The sequence below is a fragment of the Nyctibius grandis genome, chromosome 4 (genome assembly GCF_013368605.1).
Source record: "Nyctibius grandis isolate bNycGra1 chromosome 4, bNycGra1.pri, whole genome shotgun sequence".
NCBI classification, from domain to species: Eukaryota; Metazoa; Chordata; class Aves; order Nyctibiiformes; family Nyctibiidae; genus Nyctibius; species Nyctibius grandis.
Window position 1 is genome coordinate 78,856,746 of NC_090661.1, and position 16,821 is coordinate 78,873,566.

Sequence of the window (16,821 nt, forward strand, 5' to 3'; positions counted from 1 at the left end):
CTTCTTTCTTCTTGGTTTCTGCTTCAGAGCTGCACCAGTTTTGTACATGAAAGATAAACTGCTTCTGACTACAGAAAGGCTTGCTTTTGTTCAGGAGGGACTTGTGCACAAAACTGAACTCTGGCTATCGCAAGGATTAAGTACAAGGCTTTCTTTTTCAGGCTTATTGCTATAAAAATATTATTCTGTTTTGCTTATTGAGGTTAGAATCCCATTATGCTGTGCCTGTCACACAGGCTTTGTGAATGATAATTCTAGCTTCAGAGAGCCTGAGGTTTTAAGAAAGTAAAAAGATGAAATGTTTGAGGGAAAATGGCAATGAAAGATAACTTATTGGCATCACTTAATAGAGGTAGAAGTAGAATGCAGGTCCCTTCTTGTCAGTACAGTGCTTCTGCCACAGTGTGGAGTTGCCCTTCTGGAACTGTTCTGAAAATGTTTCCAAAATTTTTCTGTCTTCATTCTATCTGATGTTTTGTGCTTTGCATCTGCAAGATTTTATTAAACCTTTCCCAACTGTATCTATATGTGAGTTGGTGTATATTCAGTATAGGTAAATCCAGGAGGCTAGAATATGCCTCATACTAAACAGAAATCATCCATAATAATAAGGTGATCACTTGTTTGCTTTTTTTTTTTGTTTTAGGTTTTTCCTCAGAGTTCATCTTGGAGTGGTCAAAATATATTTGAAAATCTGAAGGATTCAGAAAAAATATCAAACTGTAGGGTTCATGCATCAGAGATACATGCCCAAAATAAAAGAAATCTGAAACTCAACAGCTCGACACAGACCGACATTTTCAATCCAGATATCACGGATGGCAAGAAGGACCAGAGTGATCAGGGCAGCAGTTCATTTTGCGATCACAAACCTTTCCCTAATAACACATTACGAGTAGACTCTCATAGGAACACAGTGCACAGTTGCCACAGTAATTCAGAACGCAGTCTCAGCTCGTTCAGCCCAGAGACATATGGGGACCAAGGCTTTGGAGCTGTTGACTTGGACAACAGGAGGCTGCCTTATGAACCTACAGGAGCAGACTGTGTGATGGTTGAGACCGCATTTGACAAAGGACATGGAACTAAGCATAGTGGTGGTACCTGGCCAAAAGTCATGGTTAATATCTCAGCAACAGAAACAGAAAAGTTCTCCGTGTACAAAAAGCCAAAACAAAGGAAATCTATCTTTGATCCTGATACTTTCAAAAGACCACCAACTCCCCCCAAGCTGGAGTACCTTTCCCCTAATCAGGTGACGGGCCATTCACCTCAGCCATCAAAAGCTGAATTAGCTTCAACTCCTCCAACTCCTCCTAAGAGAAGTGACTCTATCAAGTTTAAACATAAACAGCAGACAAGCTCTGCATCAGAGTCTACGGTAACAACTGGATCACCACCCACCAGCCCAGCCACTGCCCAAGCTCCAGTTTCCTTGGCGCTTAAACAGGACTCTGCTGCTCTCAAGGGGTGCAGCAGGAACGCTGGGCATTATTATCGGGAAGAGGTTATTGACTGCATTCATCTCTCATCAAGGAAATCCTGTGAAGATGACATTGGCTTTCAAAGAGTTGAAGAGCCAGAAATTAAAAGACCAAGGCCAAAATCAGCTCCTGCACTGAGGCATAAAATGACCCCTGTGCCCATTCCTAATCCTGCGCTTCAGGTAGAAACTTGGTATATTGAAGCACAAAACTAGAAACCTTAAAGTGTATTTTCAGTGTGGTTTTGGGTGCCCAGTTATACACCATAACAGGAGAAGCATAGCCTGTTCTCAAAATCCAGGTCCCCTGAGAAGCTACCTCAGACTCAGTTGTCACTTTGCAGTATCACAAAATACAAAATGAATTCATAGAGTTGCAGTGTTTAACAGGCAGTGGTGGCCACCAAACAGAATGATAGGGTTCAGCTTAGTAGCCATATCTTGGGTTTTAATGCTGCTTGATGGAAGATCAGGGCTCTTTCCTGTATGCTTTTGACAACCTGGAAAAAAAAAATGCAAAGAGGCAGCTTTAGAAAAGCTGGAAATAGGGCCTCCTAAGTTTTACAAAAATCAGATTTGTTGCCCAGCTCACTGTACAAATTAATGGAAAAAGGTGTACCATTCACAGTGTTGTTTTTTGTAAGTCTTGTAAGTCTTTCTATATGTCTAAATAGATTTGTAAATCTAATCTGAAATTCATAGAGCATTAGGCACATTACACTGTAAAGATGGACTGTTTATGGGAATACGGTTTAATAATACAGTTCAAAATGAGAATATAATTTGTTAGAGTAAACAACTCCTCTGTGGAGGTCGTGGGTCATGTCTTACCAGAATAGGTGGAAGAAACAGTTTATGTGGTCTAGGAAGACAAACCTATTTAGAAGACTACATTATATAAAGTGGGATAATCAATAATGTAGTTTCAGGTCCACTGCCTCAGATTTGCTCAGGTGGCAGATTTTTTTTTTTCCCCAACTAAAATCTGACGTTTCAAAAAGTGTGATTTTTGCTTGTATATAATCACATCATAATGACTTAAAATATCATATTTTTTGCCCGTACTTGTTTATACCTGGATAATCCCACTCTCTTCATAGAGTTTAGAAGCAATAGAGACAGCAGAGCTGAAAGAGAAATAGTGGAAGGTTTGGAGCCATATTCTGCAAAAATACTGATATGAGAGAACAACTGGCAATTTTGTTTGTGTTTTTTTTGGCTTGTTCTATTGTATTCCTTCCACATTCCCTAACATTTTTTGGGGAAAAATAGTTACGGAGAGCTTTAAGCCATTTTTAGAAAATCTCCAGCAAATTCTGCATTCTTGATAACAGAAAAGCATGTGGGTTTAATTTTGTAGCTGTCTGTGTCCCCTCCCAATATCGTGTGTACCTCCAGCCTACTCACTGGTGGGGTGGTATGAAGGGCAGAAAAGGCCTTGACTCTGTGTAAGCCCTGCTCAGCAGTAACTAAAACATCTCTGCGTTATCAACACCTATGTGATATCTGCAATATCACTTGGGCATTATATAGAACCAACTGTAACATGTCCTTGTCAATCCTTTCTGGTCTTTTAAATAGTCAGTGCCAAAACCACCCCCTCTGTTCCAGCTAACAAATTTCTTACACCTAAGTCCCCACCTAGATGTCTCCTTGTCACAGTTGGAAACTCTTCATTTGCTATAGTAACATTACTACAGTTATAACCAGGACAACATATATGCTCATGCAATGTACTATAATGAAGCATGGGAGTATCAGTGCTAATGAATTAACTCGAAATTCTATGAAAAGCAAACTCTACGTAAAGTATCATATAGGTGTTGGTTGGAGGTGAAGAAGAAAGTTTTATAATAGAATTGTAAAGTAATAATTTCTGGTTTTAAAGGTTATTTGATATATTAGTTAATTTACGTTTCTAGGGTCCCTTAGGACTAGGTTCTTTGATTCTTTTTTAATTCTTTTTTTCCCCCTTCCTTAATTTCTTCTCTGTCCTCACAGAAAATAAGCAGAACTTTGTAACTCTAAAGTTGTTGTTGACTAGAGGGCAGAAGTGATATTGTGCCTCAAAAAGTGGACAACACTCACTCTGAAAATTTTTCTCTGGTGGAATTGTCTTTGTGCGCTACAACTACATCAGGCTGTGTAACAATAGTGTCCAGTCTGCACGTATTCATTGCAGAAGTAGTGTTTGTAATATCAAAAATATGTATATAGAGTATGCAGTGTAGTTGAATTTGTAGCCATATTGGGCCATATTGGGTGGTATCAATTTCCTTAGTTGTGTATATACACAGTTAAGTTTTTGTACTTTGATAAGTTGATAAATTTAAGAGAACTTTGCTCCCTGAGTAGTAGGTGGTACAATTGCTAATACAGCCATGGTAGTTGTCAAGTGTTGGTTCTAAGAAGGTACCTCTGCATTTTATAGTCTTTGTGCTCTCAGTAACTCTTCATTTAATTAAAATACTGCTATCATAAAAAACTGTGAGTACCTTTTTCATAATTATTTTTCACTTATTACATATATCAATCTCGTGTTTCGTGCTGTACATTTCAAGTGTGTAAACTCTGCATGCTGAGCCCTGAACTTGTAGCTCTCTAGCATCACTGTCAGTATCTGAGCTACTCTCGTGGTTTTTTAACTCACCAGTGTCTATTCATTATGTACAGAACAGAAGTTGTGATGGTTCCAAAACCTGTATTGCTCTGATGAAGAGAGGTTGCTCCACACATATCAGAAAATACAGGCTTAAAGGAAAACACTTTCTGGCTTGTTACCCAGGTCTTCTTTAGGAAACACTTGCAATAGTGGCTGAAATAACAGTTGAAATGTCCTGTGAAAGCAGTATTTTAAAGGAGAAACATAACTAAATGCTGTGTGTTTCATTGTGAAGGGAAGTATACCAGTTAAGTTGCAAACATTGGCCTAAAAAGATTACAAAATAACAAAAAGAAATAACAGAGCAGGATGGAGGAAGGAAGGGGTAGAAGTGAATAGCATCATTGAAAGATAAAGATGTAACAAGCACTGTGATGGCAAGCATGTTCTGGAATAGATACTAGAAACTTTGGAGTTGCTTACTGCCTACAAAGCTTGGCTATTTTTTTTCTTCCAACTTCCTGTAATCAAGTCTATGTTTTTGTAGGTGCAGAAGTATGCTCCAGCTAGTGAGGAGCATCTGTCTCCAGAGCTGCAGGAATGGGCACCATATTCACCAAAACGGTCTGCTAGGCACAGCGATGGCTTTGTGACCACCGCCTTATACGCTGGCGGCATGTCAGCAGGTGAGTGACAGAACTCATAGTTACTTTCTAGGAATGCCCTGAGGAATTTGTCCCTATTGGACAATATTGGGGATTAGTTGTGATAAGTGCAGAACAAACATGACTCACAAAACATATTTCCATGGTCTGCTGTAATCTGAACATGTTCTGCTCAGCTTTTGGACTGTAAAGAAGTGAAACCTCTTTAAGAACCATTAAAGAAACGGAGCAACTCCTGGCTGAAGGATTTGTGTTTCATCAGTTTCTGTGCAGAGGAGTTTTGAATACATTAGTGGTGAACAAAATATAGCCTATACATTAGGGAGACAAGATTTCCAATATTTTTGAAAGCGAACAATAAATGGACGCATCCCAATCTTTAGATGCTTAACTTCTAAAATACTTCCAAGGAAAAAGATCTGATGTTCAGAAAGTGCAACATATGAAGTTCTGCTTATTGGAAATCAAATGGTTGGAGTATCTCAAGTTGAGTGCCCAAACTGGTTGTGATCTTAATCTAAATTAAAGATTAAATGCCACTATGTTTGTGATACTAAGATGCTGAAGAGGGGACTCACAAGCAGCTCACACAGAAATCGGTATAATCAGGCAGAAGAGAAAACAGTTAGCATGTTGTCTCCGTTGGTCGAACAGTTGTTATTGAGGTTTGTGTTAGCAGGTCTTAAATTGGCACAAACTAAATGGAGTACTTCAGGAGCTAATTAGGGTATTGCACGCTAGTTGCTTGGAACTGGTCAAGAAGCATTTGCTTAGACCTGGTAAACTTGTTAACAGATTGTTCAGTCTTTAGTGTAGCTACCTTCAGCAGCTGCGTACAAAACTTGATTTTCAAATCAAGACAATATTGATTTTTATGAGTTTACCCTCAGTTCTTTGGAAAGCCCCGAACTCCTGCATGTTCTAAAAACTATGGGAGACTTTCTTCGTATTGGAGACTGTGAAGGAGGTAATGACTTGTGTATCTGGAACAATGGGCAGCTTCAAACCCTGTTGCCCCAATCAATTTTCAGAATGTAAGGATATGCTCAAGAGTAGCTCAGATCAAAGAAGCTTTTGCTCTTCGTTGATTTCTTTTACTCTTTTCTCTCTCTTTCTCTCTTTTTTAATGATAGTAGAAAAAGTATTAAAAGGTATTATTTCTAACATAATAACCTAATCAAGTCAAACCTACATTCGACAATACAACTGTATGTATTGAAATGTGAACAAGTTTTTGCTATTGTATTCTATGCTACCAACTCATTTAAGAGGAAATTGGTCAAATAGACTTTGGTTGAATCATAGAATCATAGAATAGTTTGGGTTGGAAGGGACCTTTTAAAGGTCATCTAGACCAACCCCCCTGCAATGAGCACGAATATCTGCAACCAGAACAGGCTGCTCAGAGCCCGCTCCAACCTGACCTTGAATGTTTCCAGGGATGGGGCATCTACCACCTCTCTGGGCAACTTGTTCCAGTGTTTCACCACCTTCATCGTAAAACATTTCTTCCTTATATCTAGTTTGAATCTGCCCTCTTTTAGTTTAAAACCATTACCCCCTTGTCCTATTGCAACAGGCCTTGCTAAAAAGTCTGTCCCCATCTTTCTTATAATCCCCCTTTAAGTACTGAAAGGCCTCAATAAGGTCTCCCCAGAGCCTTCTTTTCCCCAGTCTGAACTACCCCAACTCTCTCAGCCTTCCCTCGCAGGAGAGGTGTTCCATCCCTCTGATCATTTTTGTGGCCCTCCTCTGGACCTGCTCCAACAGGTCCATGTCCTTCTTGTGTTGGGGTCCCCACAGCTTGACACAGTACTAGAGTAGTCTGGTGGGGTCTCACCAGAGTGGAGTAGAGGGGCAGAATCACCTCCCTTGACCTCCTGGCCACGCTGCTTTTGATGGAACCCAGGATACAGTTGGCCTTCTGGGCTGCGAGCGCACGTTGCCGGCTCACATCCAGCTTTTCATCCACCAGTACCCCCAAGTCCTTCTCCTCAGGGCTGCTCTCAATTGGTTGAGTACTGAAGGATGAGTGTACTTAAAAGAACAGCTTGAGTAATAAGTTTCATAAATAAATATTGAAGTACTATAATTTAAAGTCATAGAACACACTAGAAGTAGGAGTCTTTGAGGCAACAGAAGAGGAACAAGAATCATTTTGGCTGCAGTCAGTTCAAGTACCAAATAAAATGATGGCTATTCAGAGAGAAATGCAGAATTTTTGTTTCTGCATAAAAAAGTTTGATACTTGAAAACAGAGAAAATCGTTTAGTTACCAGTGCATATTAAAAGGATATACTGTGAATGACTTCATTTTTTGGTAATCTAATCCACTTTGTTATTGACTCATTACAAAAAAATGTGCATGTACTACTTAAAAGGTGTCACATGGTGCTTAATAATGTATTTGTCTGTATGCTAATAATTTTATTTTTATTTCTATTTTTATTTAATTTTATTTGCATGTTCATACATGCAAATGTTACGTGAATATATAAATATTTAAATACATTTAAAATCTGAAGTTTATATGCTAATACTGTTGGTAAGACATGTTTTTATCATCTTAAGCAGGTACTGTACCAAGAAGCTTAGCACCATGCCCTGCGGTAACTGCTGTCATGAGAAATCCAATCTATACTGCCTGGAGCCATAGAGTTCACACCAGCAATTGTCCATCAGTCGCCGGCCAGATATGCCATCAGCATCTGCATCCCAGGTGTTTTGAAATTTGTATCTCCTTAAATTTTTGTTTTCATTAGGATGAAATTGCTTCTGGTAGTTGTTTTATACAGTGCAGAGTGAAATGCACCGCTGTGGTGTGTTATTTTGACCCAGAGTTCTCAAAACCATTATTGTGTAGAAGTGATGTGCCAGTTGCTTTCATGTCTTTCAGTAACTGATGGATGAGGTTTCCCTCTGTTCCACTGGCTAATATTGACAAAGAAATTTATTTTTTTAATGAACTGATTTCTGATATTTTTTCTTGTCCTTGCCAAAACAAATAAAGCCTTCCCCTTTTTTTTTTTTTACAACACTTTAGGCTGTTTTTCCTCTGACTAAAACGATGAGACAATTGGGAAGTGGGAAGGAGAGGAGCATTCATTTTATTCAGTAACTCAGGGATAACCAAAATTTTTTGTTGGCCTATCTGCGATTTGCTGAGATGCTTTGCCCAGTTCCAACTGTTGCCCTATTTTCCTTTTCTTTTGATGTAGTTCCCAGCATCAAGGTCGCCTGAGTTTGGACCTAAGTCATAAACATTCCAATGACTACTCTGAAAATACACGTACAAGAGCATCTCATGGCTCAAATTCATTACCATCCAGTGCAAGACTTGGTAACTAGCTTTTCTGATTTATTTCCTGTGGGACTCCTATATACTGGAAACAAAGAATAAATGGAAAATTACTTAAGTATATATGTTATGGGATTGTCATAGCTAGCAAAGCCTAAAGGCTTCCTGTGTGTTCCTTTGCTTCATTTTTTGTGGTTTTATGACTAAAGGTGTTCCCTGGAAGTAGCTGTGTTTAATTCATTCTTCACAGTCTCTTTAAAATGCTATGTGTGTATGTGGGTGATTCTTCTTTCTGTGCCTGTTGTTGTTTGAAAGTACCCTTATAAAGATGGGAAGGCCAGCCAAAGTATTTTTGAGGTTCAGTGAGGTAGAGAGAAGAGAAAAGGACAGAGCCTCTGAAACAAAAAATCAAGGATGACTAATGGCCTAATGTAAATTGTATTGTTGGAAGATAAGTTGCACTTATGTTTACTTGACTGACATGTAAGATTCTTTATGGCTATCCTAGTAATACCAAAGCAGATGCATGCTTTGTAGCAATGACGTTTTAATATTTTTGAATTTTTACATTTTTTTAAATTTTAAATTATGTAGCAATTTTTTAATGCATGTTTCTGTTCATGTGTTCCATCAATGATTGGCAGTTGCATCTGAATAGAGCATGGCAGCTTTGTAACCACAGCAAAAAATGGCATAACATTTGCAACCAGTGTCAAAAAATTCTGTATTTATCCAAGCAGAATGTAATCAGGATATTTGAATGCTTTTTGGAAAGTCCAGTGGATTCTTAGTAAACAGAGACGTTAGATTCTGGCTCGGACATCAAGTTAAGCTTAATCTCTTTGAAAAATATTCAAAATATTTTTCATACAAGAATGAACAGTGCATATGTACTGTATAGCTGCTTTGTGCTCTGTTTATACTGACTGTGTAATCAAGACAATTTACTAGAAATATGATATACACAATATATACAAGGGTAATCAAGTTCTGTGCATAAATTCAGAGGCCATTTTAATGCTCATTGAAAAAGTAGAATCTAAATGTACCTTTTTGTTCAATTGTAGTTGCTTTTACTTTGTCATTGTAATGTTTTCTTGTTGTAAAAATAGGTTCTTCGAGTAACTTGCAATACAGAACAGAACGAATTAAGATCCCTTTAACACCAAGATATCCAAGGTCTATGATGGGCTCTGACAGAGGTGAATTATTTCATAAGTAATTTTAGTCGTACTATTTTCAGTATCACCAATCCAAAGCCTTTGCAGTTGTTAAATCAGGTTGCTCCAAAATCTAAATATGACAGGGTTTTTTTTTTGCCACAGAAAGGTAAAAAAAAAAAAAGGAACTTTCTAATGAAAGTTGATTTTTCTGTTAGTTTTCTCTAGGACGTGGCGCACTAAGAAAAGGCGCACAAAGAGAAAGTAAGAATAAGCATTGCTGTATGTTTTGCAGTTGTAATTTTTTTCTAGAATGATCTCTTAACAGTTTTAACAGTGAGATGACCTGCATTATTTTTTTTATTCTTTACATATATTATTTTGCATATTATTGTATTAATGATTGTAAATGATGTTTTGAAATGCAGTGAAAGTATTTTAGTACTTCACTCAAAATTGCTTCTTGGAGGATATTTAAAGATATGATGCAAATACCGGCTGGAGTGCTGCAGAGCGGTAGAATTCAGAGTTTGATGACAGTAAACAGCAACTCTTCGCTGCCATTGTTGCTCAAATGTTCTGTAGCCTTAATGGACTGTATGCAGTAGTTTTCCTAGCTGGGCAAATACAGTTCTTACAAATGGCTTTCACTGGTGATTAGTAATTTGAGATTTATTTTCTGTGGCTTTTTCAGAGGAAGAAAACTGAATGTTTCTGTCAGGGCACTTGTTCAGTAAATTACTCAGGGAGGTTACAACCAGGGAAGAGACGCAAACAAAGTCATGTCAAGCTTGTTTGAAATTGCAGAGCTTTCCTGTCTCTGTGTATGATTCATGCTGGGGCTTTGTTCGTGTTGTCAGGTGTTTCATAATGTGTCCTTCTACCCAAAGGAAACGGCTGTACATAAATATTTTATTTGAAATTAAACCTACATATTCAGTTTTTATTTTACTTTACCTTTCTTGTGTTTTATATTTATTTTTTTTTTTTACTTTGCATTGTTAAGTGTTTTCAGACATGTGTATGGTGTAGCTTGTATGTAAGCTCCTCTCCTTGTTGAGAATGGCAGTAGTTGTATGCATGCTTACGGACGACAGATTTGACATACAGTCATTAAGGGACAGTACGTTTGCACTGTCTGAAATAAGTTACCCGGCCTCCCTAAGCTCTTTACATGGTTAATAGAGTTCTAGTACTCTTTCTTGTCTCAGATGTGTATGGTGTCTTTCACTACATCTGTGTAGATCTCCAAACTATGACAGATGCAGGATACTAAATCTTGACTGTTGATTTTCCACAGGCTCCTTGTCACACTCTGAGTGTAGCAGTCCCAGCTTGATAACTCCTCCACAGTCACCTCTTAACTTGGAAACGTCTTCCTTCACCAGCAGCCAGTCTCAGAACTCCCTTTCTACGTTACCTAGGATTTCCATTAGCCCAGTATCTATTGGAGAACGTAGAAAAGATAGGTAAGGTCCCCACGTTATTTGCTTTTAATACAAATGTGTCTGAGGAAAATTTTATACATTTGTTTATTGGGCTGAAGGAATGCGAACATTTAATTGAAATGACAGATATGTAGGCGCAGAGGTGCATCTCAGGTCCTGTTACTCGATGTTTTTATTTTCTTTACAAAGTATGTAAGGGATCTTTGTGAGGATTTCTTTTCTTCAAAACTGAAGACTAGATTCTTGACTTTAGAAAATTGAGGAATTTCATAAGGGTTTTGTTTTTTCCATGTTAGATTAATGGCCACACCAAGTAAGAGCGGTCTAAATTGGAATACACCCCTTCAGCTTAACTACCTCAGATGCTTGTTCATGCTAGGCTTGTTCTGTACTCTGGAAAACTAAATAAAATGAAGACCTAGTAACATCTGATAGCAAAATATCTGGTGCTTTAGCGTTGTAGAATATGTGCTCTAACCACTGTGCCTTGATTCAATTTAGACAGATAACATGAGAAATTGAGGGCATAACTGTGCAAGAACATATCCATATGTACAGATGCAATTTTACTACTGTGACTGATCTCTTTGGCTCTACCTGGACCACTACTAGCAATAGCATTAAGTATGTGTAGCTGCTTGCAGAATTTGAACCTGGTATGATAGCTTGCTTAGAAACATGTGCTTTGTGTTTTAACAACTTTCTGTATCTCGTGATGAATATTTTCAAGATACATTGCTTATGGTATCAGTCTTGGACATCTGATTTCATTTTATCATGATTTGGCTAAACTAAATATATGAAAAAGTTTGCATGAATTCAAAGCTTTGAACAGTAAGACACAAATCTGAATCAGGCTTTTATTTCCAGTAAGGCAGCTGAATGCCATTCTGGCTGTGTAAAGGAGCTATGATGTGTTGGAATAGATTACATTTATGTGGACTCCAAGTCGCCTTTGTGTTGCTTGATTTATGTAAAAGGACTGTTGGTAAGAAATGTGAATGATAAAGTAGTAAGGATGTTCTGTATTCTAAGTTTTCTGGTAGTAATAAAAAGTTATTCATAAAATGTTATATGAAACTTTTGTCTTGTTTAAAGAATCGGTAACCAAGTTATTGTAACTCTAGAATATATATAGTGTACAAAGGACAGCGTTACTTTGAAAGGGAATGTAAAGAGGTCTTTGTGAATTTTCATTCTTTCTTACTTCAGTGTGACTTTTGTACTATGTGTACTCAATTTGTGTTCTCATACAAATGTTCCTCTCATTGTCACTTGCGAATTCAAAGTCAATTTCTTTTCTCTTTCACATGACTAATGATGTATAATGTTTATCTGAAAAAGCTAGGTTTTTGACACCCCTGTAACTGTATCTCTGAGCACAAGATACGTGTTCTGATCTCTGGGAAATAACAATTTCTGTTAATGTTGATCAGATGATTGCAGTACAGTCAGGTTCCAGCCCCTTCACTCTTGCTGTGCATATGTATAAACCGTAGTCTGAATTGACTTTCTAAAAAGAATATAATTCTAAGTTTGGGTTTTTTTGAAAGCAAAACAAAAAACTAACAAACACAAACAGTTCTTAATTGAGGAAAGTAGCTAATTTAAGTCTATCCTAAGAAAATGTTTGAAGATGCCTAGATAGCGTTTTAAATGGTTATTTGGTCTTACATTTTTTTTCTGTTCCCCACAAAATACAAGTAACTCGCTTGGCCTTTCCCCAGATACAAATAATAATACTACAGATGAAAAAAAAAATCAATGATTGTTTGTTCTGTTGATTTTAATTTAAATGAAAATTAAAAGATCTGATCAATTGTAAATTAAGACTTTTTTCTAATCAGTGTTTAGTGATTCTGGCAGGCAGTCTGAATGTTATAGAAGGGTGCACTTCACTTGATTTTAATAACACTGCTTATCAAGTAAGACACCTTTTTAATGCTATCATTCTATTTTACTTTATTATTGATTCTCTACTACATGCATTACTAGTTATCATTGATTTTGTATTTACTAGAATTCTAAGATATGATCCTGTGCAATTTGTATGGGTTTCATTATTTCTTATTCCAATACAAAACAAAAAAACAAAACAGATTTAAAAATGTGTGTGGTAGATGGAAAGGTAGAAAGGAACAATAAATAAAGATCAGAAAGAAGTAATTTTGATTTTTAACGAGGTAGTATGCCTTGATAAATTTTGTGATATTAAGCACCTTCATATAACATCATGGTTTACATGCTCATAATGAGTTAAAAAAAAAAAGTTTGTAAATTGCAGTTTTCTGGGAGTTAGCACAGTTTAGTTGAAATATGCTACATACAAAAAATGTGGACTTCAGTTTAAGTAAGTTTGCTGGTAGTAAACTTACCTTATCTTCATTACATTGATAGACAAGCTCTGAGGGCATTACCTCTAACAGTGATGTGGACGTTATAAGATTACTGGGTTCCAGAGTTGCATTCATATCAGCAGCCAGTTTTTATCTTTTATGCATTAATAAGCTGGCAAACTATTATGCCCCTGCTGCAGAAGACTACCAAATAGTTAGCTTCAAAGACTGTGGCAATAAGTATGATTTATGAAATGATATCCTCTTCCCCCAGCCCCAAATCCTACTCTTTCCAAAAATACCTCTCCTCAGCCTGGCTCACATTAGTAGCAGTGAGTAAAGTCCAGTTAACTCATCTGGTCTCTGAACAGCACAATTAAAATAGTTTAAGCAGTTGGCACAATTTGGAGAATGTCTATATGATATAATGAAGTGTTAGGAAAGAAAACATTCAAATTAATGCATGTCAAAAGTAGTATAATGCTATTATAAAAAATACACCACACCTGGTACCCAAGCTGTTTCATTCAGAATGAGCTCAACTGTTAATATCTGGATGCCTTTTGCTGTGTAGACCTTAAGTTCATAGTAATATGAACCAGCAGCTTTTAGGAGGCTGCTGTTTGTTTATACACACCATGAAGGGACTAGCCCTGCTTGTACAGGTGGATACATCCTAACTATGGCGGGAGGAAAGGGGAATGTATCAGGGTTTTCTTTTCTATGTGCCATTCTCTTGTTATACTTACTAGTGTCTTGCTACTGTGTGTCTTTTTCTAAGTGTTCTTTTCTTTTAAAATCTTCTACATCTTCCAGATATCTGTTCCGTAATAGGTCTTTTCTGAGAATCCCTGTGGCTCCTAGGCCTAGGTTCTCATCACTAAGGAGTTTGAGGTTGGCCTGATATAAGGTTGTCCTTCTCGAGCAGTATTGCGCACTTTGTGCTATTTTACATGTTTGGATAATTGCCCTGAGGAGAATTTGCATGGTAATTGTAATGCTACCATGCAAACTGCTGTCTTAATGGCTTGAGTTTGCAACTGCTTAATTTTCATTACTAATTTATGTTTTCCTGCATACAAATATGAAATCTGATATTTGTGCATTGTTGTCCTTTGGTTCACCACCTTATTATTTATGATGTTTATTTTCCACTGGCGATAAAGACTCCCAGCATTGATATTTGTAACGTACCTTTCTGGAATATGGTTTGTAAATGACATATTATATACAGTGATTCAATTACTTTTATATAATATGCATCTGGAAGCTTCTTTCCTACCCACTTCACCACCATACTATTTATAATTCATATTTACCATAATGTTTTAGAGCAATCATGTACCTGTTATACATTTATTTCTGCCACTGTATGTTGCATGGTGTTACAGGAATGCATTTAAGACAGTTGACGGTAAATTTGTTTAAAGTAACTGTTTAAGCCTATTTTGTTATTGCAATTCAGACAGACATAAAGTATTGCATGTAACTTTGACATTGTGATGGTTCGAGTGCAATTTTGTCCAAATCAGTTTTAACTATCTCCTCTAAAAGGCCCTACATGGAAGAGCCACGTCATGTCAAAGTGCAGAAGGGTTCTGAGCCACTAGGGATTTCCATTGTGAGCGGAGAAAATGGTGGAATATTTGTCTCTAAAGTAACAGGTGGGAGCATTGCCCATCAAGCTGGCCTTGAGTATGGTGATCAGTTACTAGAGGTAATTGTTTGCTTACTATTCCTATGGCTTAATGAATCAGTTCATATGACTCCAGCCATAACTGCCTTCCCCAAAAGAATATCTTGTGAAAACTTGTGTGCTGTGAGATGTAGCAAAGGATATTTACTCTGTATTGTAATATTCCAGTAATTGTGATTGCTGTGGTGTTTTGTCAGGCTTTATCATAAAATAATGTCTTTTGATAGTAGATCTGCATTGCATCTTACATAGATATGATTATATTTTAAGCTAGCTGGCTTTGGTATTTAAAACAATATAGTCCCAACACCATCCTCTGTCTGATAAGGTGAGTAAATATGCAAGCAGCTGGCTTGTACAGAGTTTCGTGCTGCAATTGCTGTGCCATATCCTTACCTGAGACAGCTGGTTATAAAATGCTCAGGTAGGCTTTAGATTAGCTACAGTCATGTTTTTGCCTACAATATTAGATAAACATGTGGAGGAGCATTTTGTAATGTACGGAGCTGCTTTGTAAATGTTAGATCTGTTCATGCTTGTGTATGTTAAAGCATCTTCTGTTGCACAGTGTGTGGATGATACTACAATGGAACTGAATGGATCATGGATCTGAATTTATCTTTAAATCCTGAATTTATTCGGATTGGTGGTCTGAACCAACTCGAATTTAATTAGTGATATCAAATCATGACACAGCTCAGAATACATATGCCTTTCAATAGTAAAAAGATTTTTAAACTCATGGTCAGGTTACCAAATGTTTTAAAATGGCAGTGATTCCTTCCAAGCAGTAAATCCTAGGAATAATTGTATAGCAGCATTGCCATCCTCCTATTTACCCCAGTGGAAATAAGTCAGCATTTAGACATTAAACTAATTAGGAAACTGAAAGAATGATTTTGCTGAAAACTTTACATCCTGGTTTCTGTGGTTTTTCTGTAGTTTAATGGAATAAATTTGAGAAATGCTACAGAGCAACAGGCTCGACTAATCATTGGACAGCAGTGCGACACCATTACTATTCTGGCTCAGTATAACCCACATATGTATCAGCTTGGCAATCATTCACGATCAAGGTAAGGCTGGTTAGAGTTTGAAAACACTGTGGTCCATGCAGTTATCTAGCTAGTAGATAACTTCTGTACAGGTAATATGTTTGCAAACATCAGCACATTTGTGCTGATAAGAAGTGTGATTGCTTAGAAAAGTAATATGTGAATACATGCTTGTTGAAAAGAAAAATGCTTGATGCACATACCATATTTTCTTTCCTATTTGGACATAATCCTCAGATACATTAAACAAAAGCCAAAGATGAATTCTTCCCAGGATTATGAGATTCTAGTACTTCAAATCAGTTTTATTTTTTGTTTACAGTTGGGAGTTTCCAAAAACTAATTAGAAAAGGCATATGACCTAGTGAAATTATCCATCTCATTTTGATGCATGATCACACTTCAAAACTGAGCTTTATATTTCTCTTAGACTTATGGTGAACATATGTTATTTGGCATGCTATTTTGGGATTTTTTTTTTCTTTATTTTATACTTGGTTTATAGCCAAATGAAAAACTTTGTCTGCGTGGAAAATATTTTGCGTTGGTGAAAAACTAACCACCAATCTTTTGTTCCTTTTTTTTTTTTTCTCTTAGTTCTCGCCTAGAACCTGTGAGTAATCATTCCACCCCTCAAGGCAGTGGAGCTGCAACGCCTGACAATCATTCTGTAATTGATACTGTGAGTGAACAGGATGAAGGAACAATGACACCCCCATCCAAACAAACCACACCAACTACAAGTCCTCGGAATTCCTTAAGGTAGAGAGTAAAATTTTTACCTTGAGGAAAAAAATGGTCAGGATGGATGTGAAGGGTATTAAAAAACAAACTGTACTTCTGTGAATGCTGTGTCTGGTTGAAATAAGTCAGTAGACAAGTTAAATGGACCCCAGAATAAAAGTACATTTTCAGACTGTGTTTGAAAGACCAGGTCTGCAAGGGGCGAAGAAAGTTTACTACAAGATTGGTTTAGTTAAGAAGGTCTGCAAGGAATATGATGTTTGTCTCATAAGACTGTGTCTATAGGTGATCTATTTTGAATAATAATTATGTAAATATATATTATTCAGATGGC

The 16,821-nt window shown here is 37.0% G+C and overlaps 1 protein-coding gene across 1 annotated transcript in view; it reads left to right on the forward strand.

Annotated features, from left to right (window-relative positions):
* The window catches only part of DLG5 (discs large MAGUK scaffold protein 5), a 112,016-nt gene that overhangs the window by 84,272 nt on the left and 10,923 nt on the right, over nt 1-16,821 (forward strand). Inside the window, exons 16-24 of the mRNA XM_068398432.1 lie at nt 647-1,666; nt 4,633-4,771; nt 7,325-7,469; nt 7,969-8,090; nt 9,161-9,250; nt 10,509-10,677; nt 14,547-14,709; nt 15,631-15,764; nt 16,341-16,505. Of these exons, the coding sequence (XP_068254533.1) occupies nt 647-1,666; nt 4,633-4,771; nt 7,325-7,469; nt 7,969-8,090; nt 9,161-9,250; nt 10,509-10,677; nt 14,547-14,709; nt 15,631-15,764; nt 16,341-16,505 (2,147 nt within the window). The remainder of the gene's footprint in view (nt 1-646; nt 1,667-4,632; nt 4,772-7,324; nt 7,470-7,968; nt 8,091-9,160; nt 9,251-10,508; nt 10,678-14,546; nt 14,710-15,630; nt 15,765-16,340; nt 16,506-16,821) is intronic.